This window comes from Aquarana catesbeiana, linkage group LG08 (assembly GCF_042186555.1).
Source record: "Aquarana catesbeiana isolate 2022-GZ linkage group LG08, ASM4218655v1, whole genome shotgun sequence".
NCBI classification, from domain to species: Eukaryota; Metazoa; Chordata; class Amphibia; order Anura; family Ranidae; genus Aquarana; species Aquarana catesbeiana.
In genome coordinates this window covers 141,304,521-141,324,758 of record NC_133331.1, presented here as the reverse complement: position 1 = coordinate 141,324,758, position 20,238 = coordinate 141,304,521, and the positions used below count along the sequence as shown (strand labels likewise).

General features: G+C 41.5%; 1 protein-coding gene across 10 annotated transcripts in view; it reads left to right on the top strand.

The window, feature by feature from the left end:
* The window catches only part of SORBS1 (sorbin and SH3 domain containing 1), a 211,188-nt gene that overhangs the window by 56,321 nt on the left and 134,629 nt on the right, over nucleotides 1-20,238 (top strand). For all 10 annotated transcript variants that reach the window (XM_073596488.1, XM_073596489.1, XM_073596490.1 and 7 more), the window contains 2 exons: nucleotides 1,555-1,584; nucleotides 12,800-12,981. In XM_073596488.1, coding sequence (XP_073452589.1) covers nucleotides 1,555-1,584; nucleotides 12,800-12,981 — 212 coding nt within the window. The remainder of the gene's footprint in view (nucleotides 1-1,554; nucleotides 1,585-12,799; nucleotides 12,982-20,238) is intronic.

Sequence of the window (20,238 nt, the reverse complement as noted above, 5' to 3'; positions counted from 1 at the left end):
TCTTGCTGGAAAGCTGAGTTCACCTGACCACCAAGATCTGTACATATGTTTTAATTATTTTAACCAACACATTGTGCCATGTATGCATAAAGTTTGGTTCTGGTGCAGAATGTCTGGATATGTTAGGGCTGGCCAGTGGTGGATTATGGGAAGGGCTTTCTGGGTGATAACCTGTATCCTGTAGGTATAACTGGTCTAAACTATTCCTGGGGTCAAAGCCTAACTCAAGCCCATTTTGGTTAGTTTTGAATAAAGTGAGGAAAAGTTAAATTTTTTGCCAGCTTTAATTGTGGCCTATTGGGGATATGTCCCTGTAAGGTCCAAAAAAAACATTTTGGGGAGTTGAAGGTACAAAGAACCATAAAAATATTTTCAGAAATTCCAACCAATCTCTAATATATAGATGGATATTTATAGTGTGTGCCTACATTCAAGAGATTTCCCATCACCTCCGGTCCTGACATGACTCAATTGGCAATGTCTTCATAGGGAGCACTTGAAAAGGTGCATCATTACTTGAATTCTAATTATTAATTATAATATAGTAAGTTATAAATAGGATTATCACAGTTTTTCAATAACTAATATACAGAATAGTTTATTGAGTGAGGTCCGTTCCCTGAGTGCTGTCCAGCCTCATGATCATTTAACACAAAAGTATGTGTCATTGGCACACCTTGCTCTTTATTGGGCACACTTCTTTTAAATTTATTTTCTTCACCATGACAGTGAAACAAAAGCAAATTTCAAGGCAGGTCAGAGTCCCTGGATTAAGACTCAAAGCTCAGTTGTTGCATAGACATTTTTAATTCACCACTGGATTTGGCATTGTTATTATGAGACCTTGTGGTCAAGTAGGGTTGAATGGCCTGAACTTTCACTGTATATTTAATTTGCTCACTGTTTTGGACATCTTTGTAATATTGCTGGCAGTTATTTTTTAACATAATTTACAATTTAAATGTTGACCTTTTTTACAGTATCTTAATGCACTGTTCTCTGATAAGCTGAACTTCATGCAAATATTAAACACCATCAAATGTAGACATGTATTCACTAAAAATAACTAAATGTATTTTTAATACAGCTGGTTATAAGTTCCTGCCTCTGTCTTTATATTAGCTTCTAATACCTTAGACTGAGAGAGGAATGGATGACTGTGTCAGCCAACTGGCTACTATTTGATTGTCGAGCACTATCAATCTCACAGAAGGAACATGCTTACTGAAATGGAAGAGCACACGGATGACCTCTGTTTCTTCAATAGTTAGCTAGTAGCCTGGGCAGGATGATTACACCACTGTTATATTTTGTTAGCTGTTTGGCTGGAGTTCAGCTTTGATACCTCTTGCTTTTATTGCCAATGCTGCCTTTTGGATGTTTTTCTTCTTTATCCTTTTGATTGTGCCACTCGCTTTTCTTAATGTGTTCTCCACAGACAGTATTGTTCCCCAATGTCACAGTGATCTCTGATTGTTTCATAGAGCTTAGTTTGCTATGCATGGTTTTAATACACACTTGTCTTACACATATTCTCTGCTTTTTTTATCACAGAGCAGCAAAAACGTCTTAGTAGCTTGCCAGGTAATGCACCAATGCTATCCACACCTGTCATGTGCTTTGCTTCCATTAGTACCTAATGCAGTGGACCCTGGGAATTAAATTGATTCAAGAAATAATTAAATCTTTGTAAAAGTATGAATATGCCAGTTATATGCTGAAAATTGTGGATTTAAAATGAATCAAGCTGTTTGTGTGTGTGTGATACATATATATATATATATATATATATATATATATATATATATATATATATATATATATATATATATATATATATATATATATATACCATAGACTGCATATATTGTTTACAAAAAGGTTTGTCTTGTAGTCTAAGTCAATGTCTTTTAACGTGCTCCCGCTTTACCACATTTGAGCCTTCTGAATATGAGCCAGTATATTTTCTTGTTCCTTAATAACAAGTGAAGTATGTATAACTATGTTCTTGATATTACTGGTAAATTGGCAGGCTGTATAGTTTAGAGTAATGTCTGGTAATTTGCACATTTATTGTATTCATGCATGCCAAATGTAAAGATTGTTGAATGAGCCTGATTTATTAGTGTGAAGGAAGGAAAGTTGAGGAGGTATTCACTGCAGCCAGATCAAGTGCTGTAAATAGTCACTGTGGGTAAAAGCTAAATCTTTATTGGTTGCAGTTTTATCCATTTTTTTAAATTGGTTTCTGTTAAATTAAACCTGTAATTAGAGAAACATGAAGGCTACTGTTGCTGGCCACCTCCTAAAATGTTAGCTGCCTTGCTCCCTCCTGGTTTAAATACTTTCTAAATCGCAGACCTGGAACATGCAGCAAATTAAGTCAAAATTCTTGATCTGCCTACTTGTTCCTAGCAGGGCTCTGACAAGATGGGGACAGAAGTGGCACATGTCGCTGGCGTGGTGCTAATATGTGGTGGTGGGGGGCGCACTGGGAGTTTGAACACTTCGTTCTCCTGCTGCTCACTGACAGGAGTCACTGCAGCCTCGCTCATGTCAGAAGAAGGGGCCTACATAGTTGCAGTAGGAAGGATTCTGCTCTCACCTCCCTCCAATAGCATCTGGCAGTGGGCAGGTAAGAGTGGGCGCCTGCTGAGAAAATACATTTATCTCAGCACAGCACTGCTGGGGAGTGAGGGCAGAGTGCCCTTCTACCTTTATCACTTTGTCATGTGGCATATTGCATAACCAGAGATGAAGGAGAAGCTGTCTTTATTCCTGGTGAGCACTGTGCTGAGGGGGTCTGAGCTGAGTGAGTACAAGGAGGTGGGGGATAACTCTGCTCTAGACCTCCCCTCTCCTCCTCAGAATCTCCCAAGAGCTTCTTAGCATCCTAACTGTTTTAGAGCCCTTCACCCCCCACCCCCCACTTTCGCACAAACATTATGGCGCAGAGTGCTGTACGCACCTTTATTAGCTCTATTACCATCTCCACCCCAAGGGTGGTGCAGTGGGGTGCACAGTTTACCATCTTTGCCCCAGGCACTGGAGATGACCTGGCTCTAGTTCCTAATAAGTAAATTTGCAATGCAATGTATTCTCTTAACTTGACCTGTACTATGTGCAAAATCTCAATAATTATTTTTACTGGGAAAAAAAAATGGAGGAAAGATGCAATCCTCTGGTTTGTGGTTAACAAACAATGGAGGTGAGATCTTGGTTTATAGTCCTCAAAATATAAAAATCCCCGTAAGCTTGCTGGACACATTGAAACAGCGCTTTCATCTATATTTGTTTGTTTAAAGCGTGGCATGTTACAATAAAAATGCTAATCCAGTAGTCTCTGCCACCAATTCAAGGTTTATGTCGACTCTTTAACCACTAGGGCACAACTTATTGTGCAACCCTTGCATCCCATCTGGATTGACCATCTCCTGCAGCATGTCCACAATCTCCATTTTCTTTGCAGCCCTTTTACTAAAGTCAGGGGTCGCACTTGATGCCCCCTGTATCAAATAAGTTGACCACCACTGTTCTACTATGATGCTAAGACATTTTAGATTTTTTTTAGGGGCCTTACCACCTCTGCAATGTAGTTGTAGATTGCTGCAACTCACACCGCACCAACAGTGCATGGGAAGTTATGTAGCATTATTTTCAAAGGCAGTGTTTTATTAATACTTTGCTTGCTGTCATCTACTTGCAGTTTCCAAAAATGGAGAAATCTCTCAAGGGGTAGGACTATAGCAGCACTGGTAGATTAAAGTCAAAGAGGTACCAAGAATTGTAATATACAAAACATCAAGTGAAAATGGTGTATGACAACCATACATGAAAATTGGAAAGACTGGATACAGACACCTAACGTGTTTCGTGACTCCTTCTTCAGAGGTGTCTTCAATATACAGTATATACAATTTTCCTGGACAGGGTTCTCCGATCGTCCAGACGTGTGTCTATCGCTTTGAAGCTCATACGGGTATGGACTCGTTTTTTGAGCTTGGAAATACTGACAACATGGCTTCATTACCAAACAACTGACTCAGGACTATCTTCAGTTTGGACCATGTTGGTGCAGTGATTTTCTGCACTATACAGTGGTCCCACTGATCCAAGTTCCCATTTGGGGTTATATCTATCTTCTATCATCACACAGTCCCTGTCTCTTCAGACCGCATCCTGGGGGAATCTCCGTGGGCCTGTTCTGAGTGTTCACATTGGGTTGGGTGTCAGGGAACACATGGTACGCTGCTGCATGTTCTTAAGCTTCACAATATGATTTATCACTCAAAAATGTTGTATATACTGTATATTGAAGACACCTCTGAAGGAGTCCCGAAACGAGTTAGTGGTCTGTATCCAATCTTTCCAATATTCATGTATGGTTGTATGGTTGTCATACACCATTTTTACTTGATGTTTTGTATATGTACAGTTAGTAATAAAATTTGCTATTTTTACAGTTAGTACCTCTTTGACTTTAATCTACCAGTGCCGCTATAGTCCCACCTCTTGAGGGATTTCTCCATTTACATTTATTAGGGATGATGACACGCATCCATTGCAACCATATTCCACATTTGCAATTAACAGAAAGCACACCTTCAATGGTATAAATGGTACCACGTGTGAAATGCATGTTAAACAGCATACAAATGCTTTTATATTTATTCATTTATTTATTTCAGGTACTTGTATAATGCCATCAATTTACACAGCGCTTTACATATACATTGTACATTCACATCAGTCCCTGCCCTCAAGGAGCTTACAACCTAAGGTCCCTAACACACATTCATACATACACATACTAGGGCCAATTTAGACAGGATCCGATTTACCTACCAGCAAGTCTTTAGAGTGTGGGAGGAAACTGGAGTACCCAGAGGAAACCCATGCAGGCACAGAGAGAACATGCAAACTCCAGGCAGATAGTGTCGTGGTCGGGATTCGAACCAATGACCCCTTTTGCTGCTAGGTGAAAGCGCTAATCACTACACCATATGCATTTTACAGCATATATATACACAACAATGTATCTCTGCCTTATAAAATCAATCAGAAAATGCTTGCCATTCCACAGCAATGCCAATAGCACTCAAGTTCCCATTTTAAACCCACCTGTTACAGATGGTAGGAACCCACAAACGCAACACTTTGATCATAGAGGGAGATAGGTATTATACCCATACTTGGATAAATCCCCTTTCGACAACACATCTTTGCAATCTTCTGCCTCGTTTAGAATCCTTTTAACCCGGCATTCTCTGACTGATGCATGGTGGAATTGATGACATTGTACGTTCTACTCATACCCTCACAACACATATTTCTCCCCTCTGCCTCTCTACCCCTTCTGCTGCCTTTCTCTAATGTTGTCCACATTTTGTGGTCTGACCATTGTGTAGTAGTTGTCTCTCCTCCTTATTCCTGAAAACGCTCAATGCCACTTGAAGAATGAATAAGTCCCTCTTATCACTGCCTATTGTCTAGATCAGGGGTCTCCAAACTATGGCCCTCCAGCTGTTATGGAACTACATGTCCCATGAGGCATTGTAAAACTGACAATTACAGACATGACTAGGCATGAAGGGAATTGTAGTTCCTGAACAACTGGAGGGCCATAGTTTGGAGATCCCTGGTCTAGATATACGGACAGCACCTAGGGAATACATTGCCCTAAATCAAACTCCAGGCATTTTGGCCACCTCTTTGTGGGAAGCCCATAAACCCATCATACTTGTATCCAAATGGTGTCTTGCCTAAAATGGGAGAAACGTCTTTGGTTGAAGCAGTTAGAAGCTGAGTATCGGTCCCTCCACCAAAATTTCCAGTCCCAGCTAACGATAGAAAATAGATGGTAACTACAGAAAACTCGAATGAAGCTTGACCTTTTGCTAGCAGAGTCCTCAGAGAAAACTTTATGCCGCTCAAATCACAAGTACCACATGACATAAATCTGATTCCCTGTGAGCTACTCAACCTTAAGCATGTTCGTAAACCTATTCATTTAAAAATCTCCAGAGACCATTTCAGAAGCAACCCCGTTAAAGTGCAGTGTTAATTTCATAAACCTCTCTCAAAACTTTATGCAGCAAAGGGTTCCGTCTCTCCCAAAAAGGACAACACCTCTTAGAGGGCATCATATCTCCCAGGAAAAAGGACCTTCTTGACTGCCCCATCTCTCTAGAGAAAGTCCTGCAGGCTATCAATGCATTAAAACCCCATAAAAAAACCCAACCTCAATGGCTTCCTTGCATTTTATTATAAGAAATGTGCTAATCTCCTGGCGCCCCTCCAACTAGTGGCCATCAATAACCTATTGAAAGATGGGACATTTCACCAAGAGTCCCTTATGGTTAAAATTTCTGTGCTTCAAAAATACTGACAAAACTACAGGCCGATTTCTCTCTTAAATTTTGATATTAAATTACCGGCCAAGATCCTTACATTATGCTTTTAAACAATAAAGGAGGAACCCTAATCTACAATTATCAGACAGGTTTTTTTCTTTCCTCTTCGTCAAGCTGGTGACAGCATTCGTCGTGCCACCTTACTCATAGAATTTATCCAGAGAATACATATTCCAGCCTACTTGTTGTAACTAGACATTAGGAAGCCCTTCAACCCTGTTTTGTGGCCCTGCTTAAAATACATCCTGGACAGATGAGGGTTTGGCCCCCACTTTCTCTGCTGGATATCCTCCCTTTACTCCCACCTCCAAGCTTACGTCAAATACTCTGGATACAAATCTGATTTATTTCCAATAGCATGGGACAGGAAACAGGGTTGTGCCCTCTCTCCTCTTTTATTCGCTCTGTATATTGAGCCTTTGGCCCATTTCTTACAGTCTTCTCCAGACATCAGAGGGGTTTTCTATCCAACTATCCTGCCATGCTGTCTATGCTCACTTCTTTGATAACCTAATGGACGTCCTTATGTATTTCTTGGCTTGGGAATCTCTTAGTGGTCAAAATGATCCTACTGCCTATAATTCTGTATCTCTTTCATGCGCTACCAGTAAGGGAGCCTCTGCATCACCTGCGTATACTACAACAGCACTTTGCTGCACTTGAAGCTTCCTAAAAAGTACTCTTTTGCTGGTACCTAGTCCCAGCCCATATGTTGAAATTTGTCCCGAATTATCCTTTGGAGTGCTTTCCTGGCTGCAAGGAAACTGGAATGCACTTACATGTTTGATGGACATGCCCAATAGCTCCCACAATTTGGACAGAGGTCTTTAGCCAGCTCACTATTGCACTCTGTAAAAGTATAACTCATGGCAGCTGCCTGGAAAACCACAACCCTTAGCTTAACTGAAGTTAAAAATCGAGTCACCTGTGCAAAATGAAGCCATCCATTCAGGATCTAATCACTAATTATATCAAGGTTTGGCAACCTTGGAGAAATACATTTCTTCTTTGACACCACATTGCTCAGCCCATAAAGAAACATTACTACAAATATTTCTCCACGCGGAACCCCGGGAAACCCCCTCTGTTCCCACTCCCTTTCCATAACACGCCCCCCCCCCCCCTCCGAATATCTGCATACCCCCTTCCTCTTTTCTGACTATCATGGGACTAGTAATTCAAAACAAGTGCCTGCACTGTTATTTAACATCCTGTTGCCGAAAGTCTCTCTGTGGCAGGCTCTTCTAAACTTCTGTAATTGACTGAACTTCCCATTGACTATTTGTTTTCTGATGTATTGTAAAATTAAAAAAACTGAAAAAATACATAGCCATACAATAAATATCATTTATAATGTGTTGCAATGGGCTCTTTCCAAACTAGCTGCGCTGCTCTGAACATGTCACGATAAGTACTAAACAGTTATTAGTCGCCCTCTAGTGGGAAATACGCAATTTTTGTATGACAGTGTATTGATGCTCGACCATTCATGTACTTACTGTGCAGCAGGACATATTGTATAGTATGTCACATTTTACAATGTCCGATGCTTCAGTCAGCTTCATTAAAACACAAACTATGTATGCTGCAGAATATAAAAAAGGTCACCTGCCAGCTTGCTGTAATTAGAGAATTCCTGTATTATTAATGTTTTATTCTCTGACACCTCATATTGGAATTTTCTGTGTCTGGCTAAGTGAGTGGAATAAGCTGTGCAAATGTCTGGAATAAATCTGAGATACAATATAATTGCTGCTGTCACTGCAATGAGACCAGCTGAATGTAATGAGTGTAGCGTTCTAGTAACTGCTACACATTTTGATGGCAAACCACATGTATAAAAAATTTAGCTACTCCTTCTTGCTTGATTGGAAGGCAGTATATGGATGAATAGGTGACTGGATCCTGATTTCTAACTGTTCTTGCTGTTTGAAAAGTTTAGTTTACTGTGATGTAGAGGTGATTTGTTTAAATAGTACTTCACAAGTTCATTTTTAAAAAAACAGCGTGGCAATAAATACAGGTATGTAAATGAAAGCAGTAGTAAACCGAGGTGTTGAAAAAAAACCACCTGTAAGGCAATTGCATAATGTGCTAGTATGCATCCCATACTAGCACATTATGAAATACTTACCTTGGAACGAAGCCTTCCAGCGGAGCTGTCAACGCTGAGAGGGCTGACATCTTCTTCAGGTCTTTCTCCTGGATTTGCGCGCTCTAGCTATGTGATTGGCCGGAGCCGCAATGACGTCACTCCCACACATGCGCGTGGGAGGCCTCGGTATACCAGACCTTCAGAGCTCATGCGCCATTGACTTAACTGGTTGCACCCAGGGTAAATATCTCCTAAACGGTGCACGTTTAGGAGATATTTATTTTACCTACAGGTAAGCCTTATTATAGGCTTACCTTTAGGTAAAAATCACCAAGCGGCTTTACTACTGCTTTAAATCCCTAATGTTCGTAAATGCCATTGGTGAAGCATATTTATTAATACATTTATTTTGGTAAAAGTTATGTTGCCAATTCTTGACAGCCCGTATACCCCTTGCGTGTCTGCTTTTGAGAAATACCTATTAAAGTGGACCTTCCAGTAACTTTATAAGTCTACATGAATAAGTTTCTGCCATTTCACAAAATATGGCAGTAATATAGTTTTTTAGAAAAGCTTCACCTTGTAGTACTCAAACGTCATCTTTGGGCTTCACCATTCTGCTACAGGTAGGTGGATGCATTTCCTCAGTCTTCTCTCCTCCAGTGACCAGACTGCAACATTATAACTTTTTAGCAAGTCACAAAGTGTGAATACAGCCAATAACTGCACAGGCCTCAGGATATACTTTTATTTTTTTTTATTTCTGGGTCAGCCTCTTAAGCTAGCTATACACAGAGGGAATTTCAGTATGTTTCCCTATATGCTCACTTCTCTTAAATGGGAGGTTTTCCTGTCCATGATTAAAGACCAGTAAGTGCCCTTGTCCTGTCAGTGTTTAGCAAAGCTTTTGGTTTTTTAGCAGTTTTTTTGCCATTGTTGGTAAGTCTTTTTAAGCCTGTGGGAATGCAAACTTACCTTTGCACTTGGGTGTCATGCCCTACTACCAGTCCTAGGTTTATATTTGTCACATAGAGTTCAGCTTTCTGTGGTGATAAAGGGCTCAATTAATGAAGCGGTATTTACTTTAAGATCAGAGGTAAAATAGCTCTTTGCGTTTTTAAATTTTTTTTTTTTCGCAATTCACTAAACGCTACTAAAATACCGCAGGTGCTATTTATTTAGGTGATGCAATGTTTTAGTATTGCAAACTTGCAGTATAATAATTTGAGCACCTGGCAGGGAATAGCTAGTTGTTCTGGAGCTGGCACCCGCCACATCCTTAACAGCTATGACTAATCTGCTGTCAGCGGGATTCCCCGTTGACAGCAGAATGTAACCAAAAGAAGAGTTGGCATAAAAAATAAAACCGCTTGGGGGTCTGCCTCCCTGTCCATACCAGGCCATTCAGGTCTGGTATGAATTTTGAGGGGGTCCCCATGCCAACTTTTTTTTAACAAAATGGTGTGGGGGGGGGGCCCTAAACTCCATACCAGACCCTTATCCAAGCATGCAGTCCGGCGGGTCAGGAAAGGGGGGGAGCAAAGGCCCCTCCTCCTCCTGACCCATACCAGGCCACATGCCCTCCACATGGGAGGGTGCTTTCTGGGGGACATTGTGTCAATGTTGATGAGGCAAGGGCCTCTAACCCCACAACCCTGGCCCGGTGGTTGTGTGGGTGCGGGGGGGACTTATTGGCATCTGGAAGCCCCCCTTTTTAGGTGGCCCCTAGATCCCAGCCTGGTTTTGACAAGTCCTTTATTAAAAAAAAGCCCCCCCCCCCCCCCCCCAAAAAAAAAAAAAATCCCCTGAAGTAAATTTATCCTCAATCAGGATGAGCGCCAACTGCCCACCCATAAGAAAAAAAATAATAAAACCCAGGCCACACCCGACACTTTGCTTCCGCCAAATTTCAGCTCTGCTGCCCACCCACCACCAAATGAACTAAGGGGCGGGGGTCACCCCTTGTGATGTTATCTAGCGGCGAGTGGTCAACAGACCTGTCAGTCAGTGGTACCAAGTGTTAGGTGTGAACCAACCTTTTGTCTATTTCTTGCGTGCCAGCGGCTGCCGTTCATTGCGATTGCGCTTTACTGGATTTACTTTGGGGGACATTTTTCCTATTTCTTGGTTGTTAAGGATGCCGGTGGGTAATGACTCCTTGACAACCAGCTGAAATGAAATACATTCTTTAACTATTGCCTGGACCATTACTTTTTTTTGCAGATGTTTATCTATTTATTTTCTATACAGTTCATTGACTTTAACGCTGTTTTTTGCAGTAGTTACCAAGAGTTTTTGCTTATTGAGGTAAATACCACCAGGGATAACCAAGATAGTGAATTGACATTTTCAGTGTCACATGCGATATTTTGGAAATATGCGTCGCGTGACCCAAATACCGCATGCAATATTCTTTTAATTCTTTAATGAATTGAGCCCAAAGTGCTTTATGTCAAATTTCACAGTCATGGCAGTCATCCCACAATGATATGAATGCACGGCTGGCATAGGATCTAATGTATGGAAACTTGTTTCTAGAATTTGTGGAGTTTCTAAAGTCAGAAATAAGTAGGAAACACAAAAAATGTTTGTGGTATTATAACTAAATCATTTTACTAAGGGAATATGTGGACCTCTGCGCTACTAAAAAATGTGTAAACTGTGTATAGTGCTGCAAAATCTAATGGTATACACAAATCAACCAATAGAAAAGAGGAAACAGAGTGATTTTGCGCACAGCAAAAATGAAAATAATGGTAAAAGCGATAATAAAGGTGGTACTAAAGTGTCAAAAAAATTGTTAACAAGTAGGTGGATAATAATGCAAATCCAAAAATTATGAATGTGGATAATGATAAAAATCTAAAAATAATGAATAAAGTCTGTCAATAAATAAGTCCAATAAAATATTTAGACATAGATGTTCGTGGATCTTCCCCAAAAATAAGGTAGGTGATGTGGGCAATAATGGGTGACATCTGTATAGTAATGTGCTCACAGAGCCCTTACCTCCATAGGCATGGGTAAATGCCTTAGTGTTCCGGATGATGGACAGAAATGGAGACAGATGGATATCCCAAATGAATGGATGTCAGTCATAGGGCCGGGTCAGGCTCACATGTCTCTCTTCAGTTGATCATTTTGTCCAAACACCATGTAATTACAGATTTTAATATATGGTTTATTTTCTTTCTAGAGCAGCCACAGTTTGGGTAGAAAAGCCTGACCCCTGGCAGTATCTGCAGAGAGGGACTGCCCCTCTTTCAGAACAAAATCCCTTTGTCCCTCTTTCAGAATAAAATCCCTTTGTCAGTCTTTCCTCCTCATTTAGGTCTATGTCTATATACAAAAAGGAACTATTTATATATCAAAAACGTGCTTTACAGTGTTAAAATTTTAATACATTTTCAAAATTGTTGCATTAGTAAATGCCAAAAGTTAGTATAAAGGAGTAGTGGTAAAAAAGCACTTTTGGGGAGACACGAAAAAAGTACTAGCCACCCATGTATGGGTTTGTTTCCCCTTTCTATTTTGTAATGCTAACCCTGTTTCCTCTATCATAACTGTTTGCTTTGTATGTCAAAGGACTGTACCCAATTTATATAATTGTATATCTTCACCCTTCTGAGCCCTGAGGACAGAAATAAATTTTGTTTGCATTTATTTTCCTATGGTAAAATTCAATAAATATATTGAAAATGGAAAAAAAGCACTTTTGGGTTTAACCAGTTATTTTTTGTTTGTTAATTCTCCATGTAGCAAGGATATGGCAGGGGTGTGTTCTTTGCCTACAAACTTTTTGCCGATAGGTGTCCCTCTTTCTCATCTCAGAAAGTTGAGAGATATGTAGTATCACATAGCTGCCCATCATAATCCATTTTGTATACTGCACAGTCTTTGGCTGAGTGAATTCTGATTGGCTTCCATGGATCACTAAACTTAAAAATAAATATCCTATGTTGAAAAAGAGCTATTTGAAAGAGAATACGAAATGTGTGTGTTGGTCTTTATGTATGATATATAACATAAAAGTAATTACACACATGGTATGCCCTTGTGTTATAATAGATTTTGCTGTGTTTCTTGATGTTCTCTGACCTGAAGGTGAAGCATTGTTCTGTAGAAATATTGGCACTTTGGCCATCACATGCTTTCAATAGCATTTCTGGAATGTATTTGTCCAGCATGTTGTTCATTTCCAGTGTGATCACTCTGTAGTTTAGTTATTTTGTCCTGTTTGTGAACATGCCATGTCACCGGTGTCATGAGATGTCTTTGTGTCCGCTCACAGATCCTGTGCTGGATGGCTCTACTAATGGGAAAACAGAGCCAGTAATTGTGCCGGAGAGAAAGCGTCCGGAAAGTAATCCCCCTGTGCAGAAAGCAGCGATGGAAAATGCAAAAAGAGAAAGCCGTTCTTCTTTTCATCACACAGGAGATATGTCAGCGGAAGACATAGGCATTCCTCTCCGGGTAGGATGTCACCCAAAGCATTGACTGAGATTTGCTTGTGTTGTTACTAAATGCTAAATGTATCATGATAACACTAACTGACCCAGTTGAGCTGCAATAAATTATACTGTAAAATTTGATTGCCATGGGTAACACTGACACTTTACTTTAAGTATTAGAGGCTAAATGATGTTTTCAACAAAGTGTAGTGGATAGTTTATAGGTGCATATTGTATGTGCACCCTTATGGAGCTTTATATTGATTTCTAGATTTGCATTTCTTTAAAATTCAAGTTTGTGGCTTTTTCTACACAAATTAGGCTGTGAAATTTCTTTGTTATACATTTTCATTTTCAGTGTGTGTCTGCCAGTTGGTTTGTGTATTTGTTCTACTACTACTACTACTACTAATATATAAAATAAATGCTATGTCTCATCTGAAATTAAATCTGGTCAGCGTGGGATTTGCGTTCCAATCTGGAGGGCCAACTAGAAAAATAATGTACAACTTTTACTTGTATTTAAAGTGGAACTCCAGGAATGATCTTTTTTCCAAACTTAAATTGGTCCAACTAGATATCCATATCTGATATCTAGAAGGCTTCTGGGGATTTTGAACATCATTGTAGTAGTCTGTACTATATACAGTGATATTTGCACCCTGAGTCTCTACTATATACAGTGAAATTTGCACCCTCAGAGTAGACCTTGTATTTTTCAATTTTCAATGAATGCAAGATTTTCTCTGGTTGGACAAGGTGGAGAGGAGGGATGGATGATGTCACAATTTCCACCTTGTCCATTGAGAAAATGCCTTGTATTAATTGAAAAAAAATTGCAGGACTATCTTGCAATTGAGTGGTGGTGGAGCCGCGCAGGGAACTCCCTGTGTTAAGTGTGCAGACTAAAAGCTACTGGAGGAGCACCTTTTCCTCAAAAAAGTTTACAGCTCTCACTGTATGTAGCATCCTCCGTCACCCTCCAGATAGCATATATGGACACTTTGAGCCGGACTGGACTAGTGTGTGTGTGTGTGTGTGTGTGTGCAAAAAAAAATAATTTCTGGAGTTCAGCTTTGTGTAATGAGAAGGTGAAAGAGACACTCCAGCTTAAACTTTTTTTCAAAGTTTGCATTAATTAAATGGAAAAGGTAACAAAATCATGCAGATGTTCTTGATACCTGGAGAGCACTGTCTAACCACTGAGGAAAATTATTGGTTCTGAGCCAAGCAAAAGAATAGACACAAGACATACTATCTTAAGTATCATATAGTGCATGAAAATGAAAGTGGGCTTCCGTGTGCATTGGTGCTTTTATTTTAATAACTTTGAGTTGTAAAAAGTGCTGAAGGATCCTAAGGAAGATAAAAACTTTGTAGTGCTGGAGAAGCTTCTGCATCATTGCATAGCTGGCCATAAATTTCCTGGTAATTATAAGCCATGCTCACAATTTAGCATCACCTGTAAAAATTGGGGTTTACTGACATTTTGAGGGGTAATAACAGGCTAAGTCAAGGGTTGGCAGATATTTTCTAGCTCATTTATTGTGGACAGGATCTGCAGATAAGCCGCCTATCAAGCATAAGCACAGAGCATGAATGTTTTGTGTATGTATGTGTTTGTCTTTCTGTAGTTACATAGTTGTTTTATCAGTATCATATCAAAGGGACATACCAGTCTGTACAGCATTCCAGCTCAAACGGCTGGATGGAGCATGATGGCAAAGAGTTGTACATGCTTATACACAGCCCGATATGCTATTTTAGACCATGGCATCTGAATTAAAGAATAAATGCACCTAAAATTATATCTTCATCCTATGATCAACTACTGTATATATCAGAAGCAAGTAAAAAAAAAACTCAAGAAGCATCTAAAAGCATACTGAAAATGACCACAGGTGTATGAATTTATGCTCTAATTATGTTGCCAGAAGTTGGCAGGACTAAAAAGCCTCTAATTTCACGTTTGTGTGTGTTTACAGGCATAGGGCGTTTAGAAGCATATGAGTGTAAACTCATTCTGTTGACTAGAACATTCATTTATTCTAGCCAGTAGAATAAACGTATGCACATGTTCAGGCACGTTAATGCTTAACCACTTGCCGACCAGTCGCCGTCATTATACTGTGGCAGGTCGGCACGATCCCGCTAGCCTTCATAGCTATACGTTGGCTCCTTTAAGCAGGATAGCAGGCGCGTGCGCCGCTGCACTGCGGGGGTGCCGGTGCTCGTGACTGGCGGTCCCGATGACCTCCGGCCACGAGCGATCGCCGGTACAAGAGGCAAAACAGGGACGTGTGTGTGTAAACACACACATCCCTGTTCTGTTCTGAGAGGAGATGCAGATCGTGAGTTCCTAATAGCTAGGAACCACGATCTGTCTCCTATAGTCAGTCCCTTCCCCCTACAGTTAGAACACATAGTCAGGGAACACAGTTAACCCCTTGATTGCACCCTGGTGTTAACCCCGTCCCTGCCAGTGACATTACATACAGTAATCCGTGTATTTTTATAGCACTGATCGCTGTATAATTGTCAATAGTCCCAAAAATGTGTCAAAAGTGTCCAATGTTTCCGCCATAATGTCACAGTCACGATAAAAATCGCAGATCGCCACCATTACTAGTAAAAAAAAAATAATAATAAAAATAAATCTATCTCCTATTTTGTAGACCAATTAATATACGCTTTTTGCAATTTTTATTGCCAAAAATATGTAGAAGAATACATATCGGCCTAAACTGAGAAAAAAAAATAGCTTTTTTTAAAAAAAATTGGGGATATTTATTATAGCAAAAAGTACAAAATATTGTGTTTTTTTTTTCAAAATTGTCGCTCTTTTTTGTTTATAGCGCAAAAAATAAAAACTGCAGAGATGATCAAATACCACCAAAAGAAAGCTCTATTTGTGGAAAAAAAGGACGCACAATTGTCAGTTAAAGTGACGCAGTGCCGTATTGCAAAAAGTGCTCTGGTCATTGAGCAGCCAAATCTTCCAGGGCTGAATTGGTTGTAAAGCCTTAAGGTTCTACATCTTAATGCATTCTATGCATTAAGGTGAAAAACCTTTTGTGCTGCAGCTCCCCCCGCAGACCCCCCCCCCCCCCCCTTTTCTTACCTGAGCCCGATCCAGCGATGTGCATAAGCACAGTGGCTCCAGCTGCTGTTGCTCTCCTCATTGGACAGATTGATAGCTGCTGTCACTCAAAAGCTTTGACACGTGGGGTGGGGGCGCAACCGAGTCCCACTGCTTATGTCAATGGACGCAGCAATGGGACTGGTGCCCCCATGGAAAGCGGCTTTCTGTGGAGGCACCAGATGAAGAAGAGGGGCCTGGGGCACCAGCGGGGGACCCCAGAAGAAGAGGCTCAGGGCTGCTCTGTGCAAAACCATTGCACAAATCAGGTAAGTATAGGCATGTTTTGTTTTTTAAAAAAAAACTAATGTTTACAATTACTTTAAATTATGCTCATCAGTTCCTCTCCAAGCGTTGGGGCATTTGTTTTAAATGTTATGCCTCTAAACACTATGGTTAAAATACTAATCTAAATGCCTAATGTGTATGACCAGATAGGCTAACACTGAACTGAGTTTAAAGGCATAAAAAAATACCCTGGAAGCCTATAAAAGTGGAGATTTTTACTCCCTTGTGCATGAGGCATATGACTGTCTACAGAGTTTGCTGCCTTTGTATGTGAACCCTAGTGGTTGAAGTAATAGAATTACTTTTCTTGGTTTTGTGGGATAAACAGCTCTGCTATGGGGGCTGCAAATGCTGCTGGTATGATATATCCAGGCCAGCCAGAAAAAAAAAGTGTGTCCTCTGTTTGCATCTTGTGTACAGTGTACTTCTGGCATAAGATGAAGTCATTTTTTATTCTATGAAATCCTACGATTTATGGATTTGGAGTACGTTTAGGTATTAAATTTTCTCTTAAGTAATTCTGTGTATGGGGAATTTGTCTTAAGCTATAGCTTGTTATATCATAAAACAATAATTGAAATCGCGCTGGCAGGTAAATAGAAAAAAAGCTGCTGGCAAAAAAATAGTCAGACAAAATATGTAACAGTGATAATTGTGTAAATTGCTGCGCTAAAATATGACAATGTACAAGGTGACTCAATTAAAATGAAATATAAAATATAGAACAAACACGTGTATATATAAGTGAAAAAAAGTCCAGATTAGGTCTTCCAAAACACCGCAATGACACTTTGCAAAATGGTAGTGTTTAATCCACTTCGACAATCACTGTGAGCTTTCACCAACCACATGCAATGGACTCTTAGGAGAACATGAGGACTCCGCTACAGAGTCAAATCAGCATAAATATGACAATCCCAGAGATCCAGTTCATATTGTTTGACTGGAGTTCAGCAGTATATCTCGGGAATCCAATTAATAGTAACATCAATGACAACCATAAATGCATGAAATTGGGGCGTGGTCAAACTGGCGACCTGAGCGGACGTGTCTAAGCTTCGCTCCGCTCCTACCTGCCTGTTTTATCCAGTTTCCCCGGCATCTGCTTCTGTTTTTATCCTCGCCAACACCTGGTGACACCCGGGTATGAGAAGAGGCAAATCCGGCTCGGGGAGGAAGGTGAATCCAATCCTAAGGCGTCCCCCACAGCAGAAGAAGCAGGGCCCTGTAGGCCACATCCCAAACTACGCATGCAGATCCGGCGACGATGGAGGAGGATCGCTTCCAGGCCCTCATGTAGGCCATCTCCAGCTGCCAAACAACTGATGGCAAAAATTGACATCCTGCAAATGGATTTCGGCCTGATGTGGAGGGACATGAATAAAAATGCGGGATCTGCTGGGTGAGGCAGAGCGGCATGTGGGTGACTCAGAGGACTCCATTCAAGATCACCGTGTTTCCATTCACACCCTACAGGTGAAAATAAAGGCCCTCAAGTCGTGGGTGGAAGACAGTGAGAGAAGGAACCGCAGGAACCGAGGGTGGTGGGACTGCCAGAGGGATCTGAGGGCCAAGAACCTACAGCCTTTACAAAGACCCTGCTCTGCACCCTCCTCCCATGGGCCCCGTTTTCCCAACACTTTGTCTTGGAGAGGGCCCACAGAATGCCACCTGTACAAGGCCAACCGGGGACCCCCGCGCACCTTGGTTTTCAGGCTACTGTACTTCCAGGGATCGGGACCTGGCACTTCATGAAGCTCCGAAAGTGGAAGAGCTCTGGTTTGAAAATGAAAAGATTATGCTGTTCTAGGATTACTCTGTCAACACCCAGAGGCTCCGCAGAACCTTCGACCACGTCAAAGCTCAGCTTCGTACCAGAGGCCTGAAATACAGCATGCTGTTCCTGGCTCGCCTAGTTGTGGGTGGGGAATCCACCCGTTATTTCACCTCGCCTGATGATGCCTTCCAATGGTTGGATACCCTGCCCCAGGCCCGGTAACTGTATATATGTCTCCTGTTTATCCTGTTTTGACCAGGCAATGCCTCCTATGTTTCCTTTTCTCCCCCAAGGCTGTGCCTGACTGAGACTATCGGCTACACTGATGTTAGGTCCTTGCACCTTTGGCACACAATGCTGGCGGAACTCCACCATTCTTTTACTGCACGACAGTACTGGCTCGGTTCTGGGACACAAGGCCAGCATTCCTGAGCTAGCCATTAGCATACCTACCTCACCCTTTGCAGCCGAGCTTGCAGCACTCTAGTATGTTACACCTGGCCCCTGGCACCTCCTGCTCACTCATTTTTTTTCTTTCCACTGCTGCTGATGCATTGCTGAGGCACTCCCCATCGTGGAAGACTGGAGGGGGCAATGTGAGATCCTTGCCCTGGGAGTTTAGAGTTTGTAGTTACCACTGTTCTATACTGTTGAACAGTTTAAGTGTGCGCCCCTAGCTAGCACTAAGTGTTTTTTTACTTTCACATATATGTAGATCCCAACTGTCTTTTAATTTCATACAGGTTTGTAGGCAGTTGCCTCCGGACTAAACTGAACTTGCTGACCTTCTGAGTGTTCGGTGGTCGTTCGCTTTTCCACTTGCCCCCATAGGAGACTTTTCTACTGTGTGATGGGTCTAGTTGTGGGTTTAAGCACAGAGTTTCCCAACAGACGTGTGGGGTGTGCAGGGTTGGGTCTATATATTAATATATTAAGCTGGGGACTTCAACATAGCTCCAATTCCGTCCCTAGATAGGCTGTCTCCAGGCAATGGCACTGACTCTCCCCTACGTATATGGGCATCTCTCTATGGTCTGACAGATGTCTGGTGGTGGAGATACCCAAATGATAGAGTCTTTACCTGCCAATCTACCTCCTACTGTACACTGTCTAGAATTGACCTGGTGTATATCAGTGGGGGGCTGCTTCCCCGAGTGCGTGAAGTGAGTATACTCCCAAGGGGCATATCGGACCATGCTCCTATGCTCCTCTGCCTACAGACTCAGACACACCCCTCGGAGACACTGTGGCAACTATCTCGCTACTGGATCTCAGACGAGACGATAGAAACTGAGATCTCCAAGTGTATCTCTGACTTCTGGTTGTCAAATGCTGGATCCACTCCTTTGCACAATAGGTGGGATGCCTTCAAGACGTATAATAGGGGGTGCTACCAATCCTCTATCTCACGAACTCGGCATAATGCCAACATTTCTATTGAGAAGGCCGAGACCAAGGCTCAAGGTCTGGAATCCCAGTATGTCCTGACCCAGAACCCGATCACCTATTTGGATATGCAGGCGGCCTACCGAGAAGCAACGCTTCTGCTGGTGGCAAAGGCTAAAAGCAGCAACTGGCACAAACATCTTTGAGCAGAGGGAGAAAACTGGACGTCTCCTGGCTTGGCTAGCTAAGGAGCAACAACCCACAGCCACCATTGCCGTATACAAAATTCAGACAGGGTGCTGGTGGTAGATCCAGTAGCCATCAACCCATGATTTGCCTAGAATTACAGTGTCCTTTACTCTTCCAAGGCAGATTACTCGGGGGGGATTCCTTCCAAAATTTGATAAGGTCTGGGCGACTTGGGTTCGAGTGGAGCAGCTGCCCCTGGAGTAGGGATTGGAACCAAAAGACCACCACATATACACTATGTTGAGTACTATTCACTTACATGATTGTACACCATAGGCCACCTACAACCGAAGCTCTTGCTGAATCTTCTTGTAATCTGGTAGTGATACCCCCCCCCCCAACCTATCTGACCATCTCTAGGTAAAGGATGACCCCTCAAAAGATGGGAATCCTTAAACTATCCTCATTTACCAGTCGCTACACATGGTGATTTAAATATC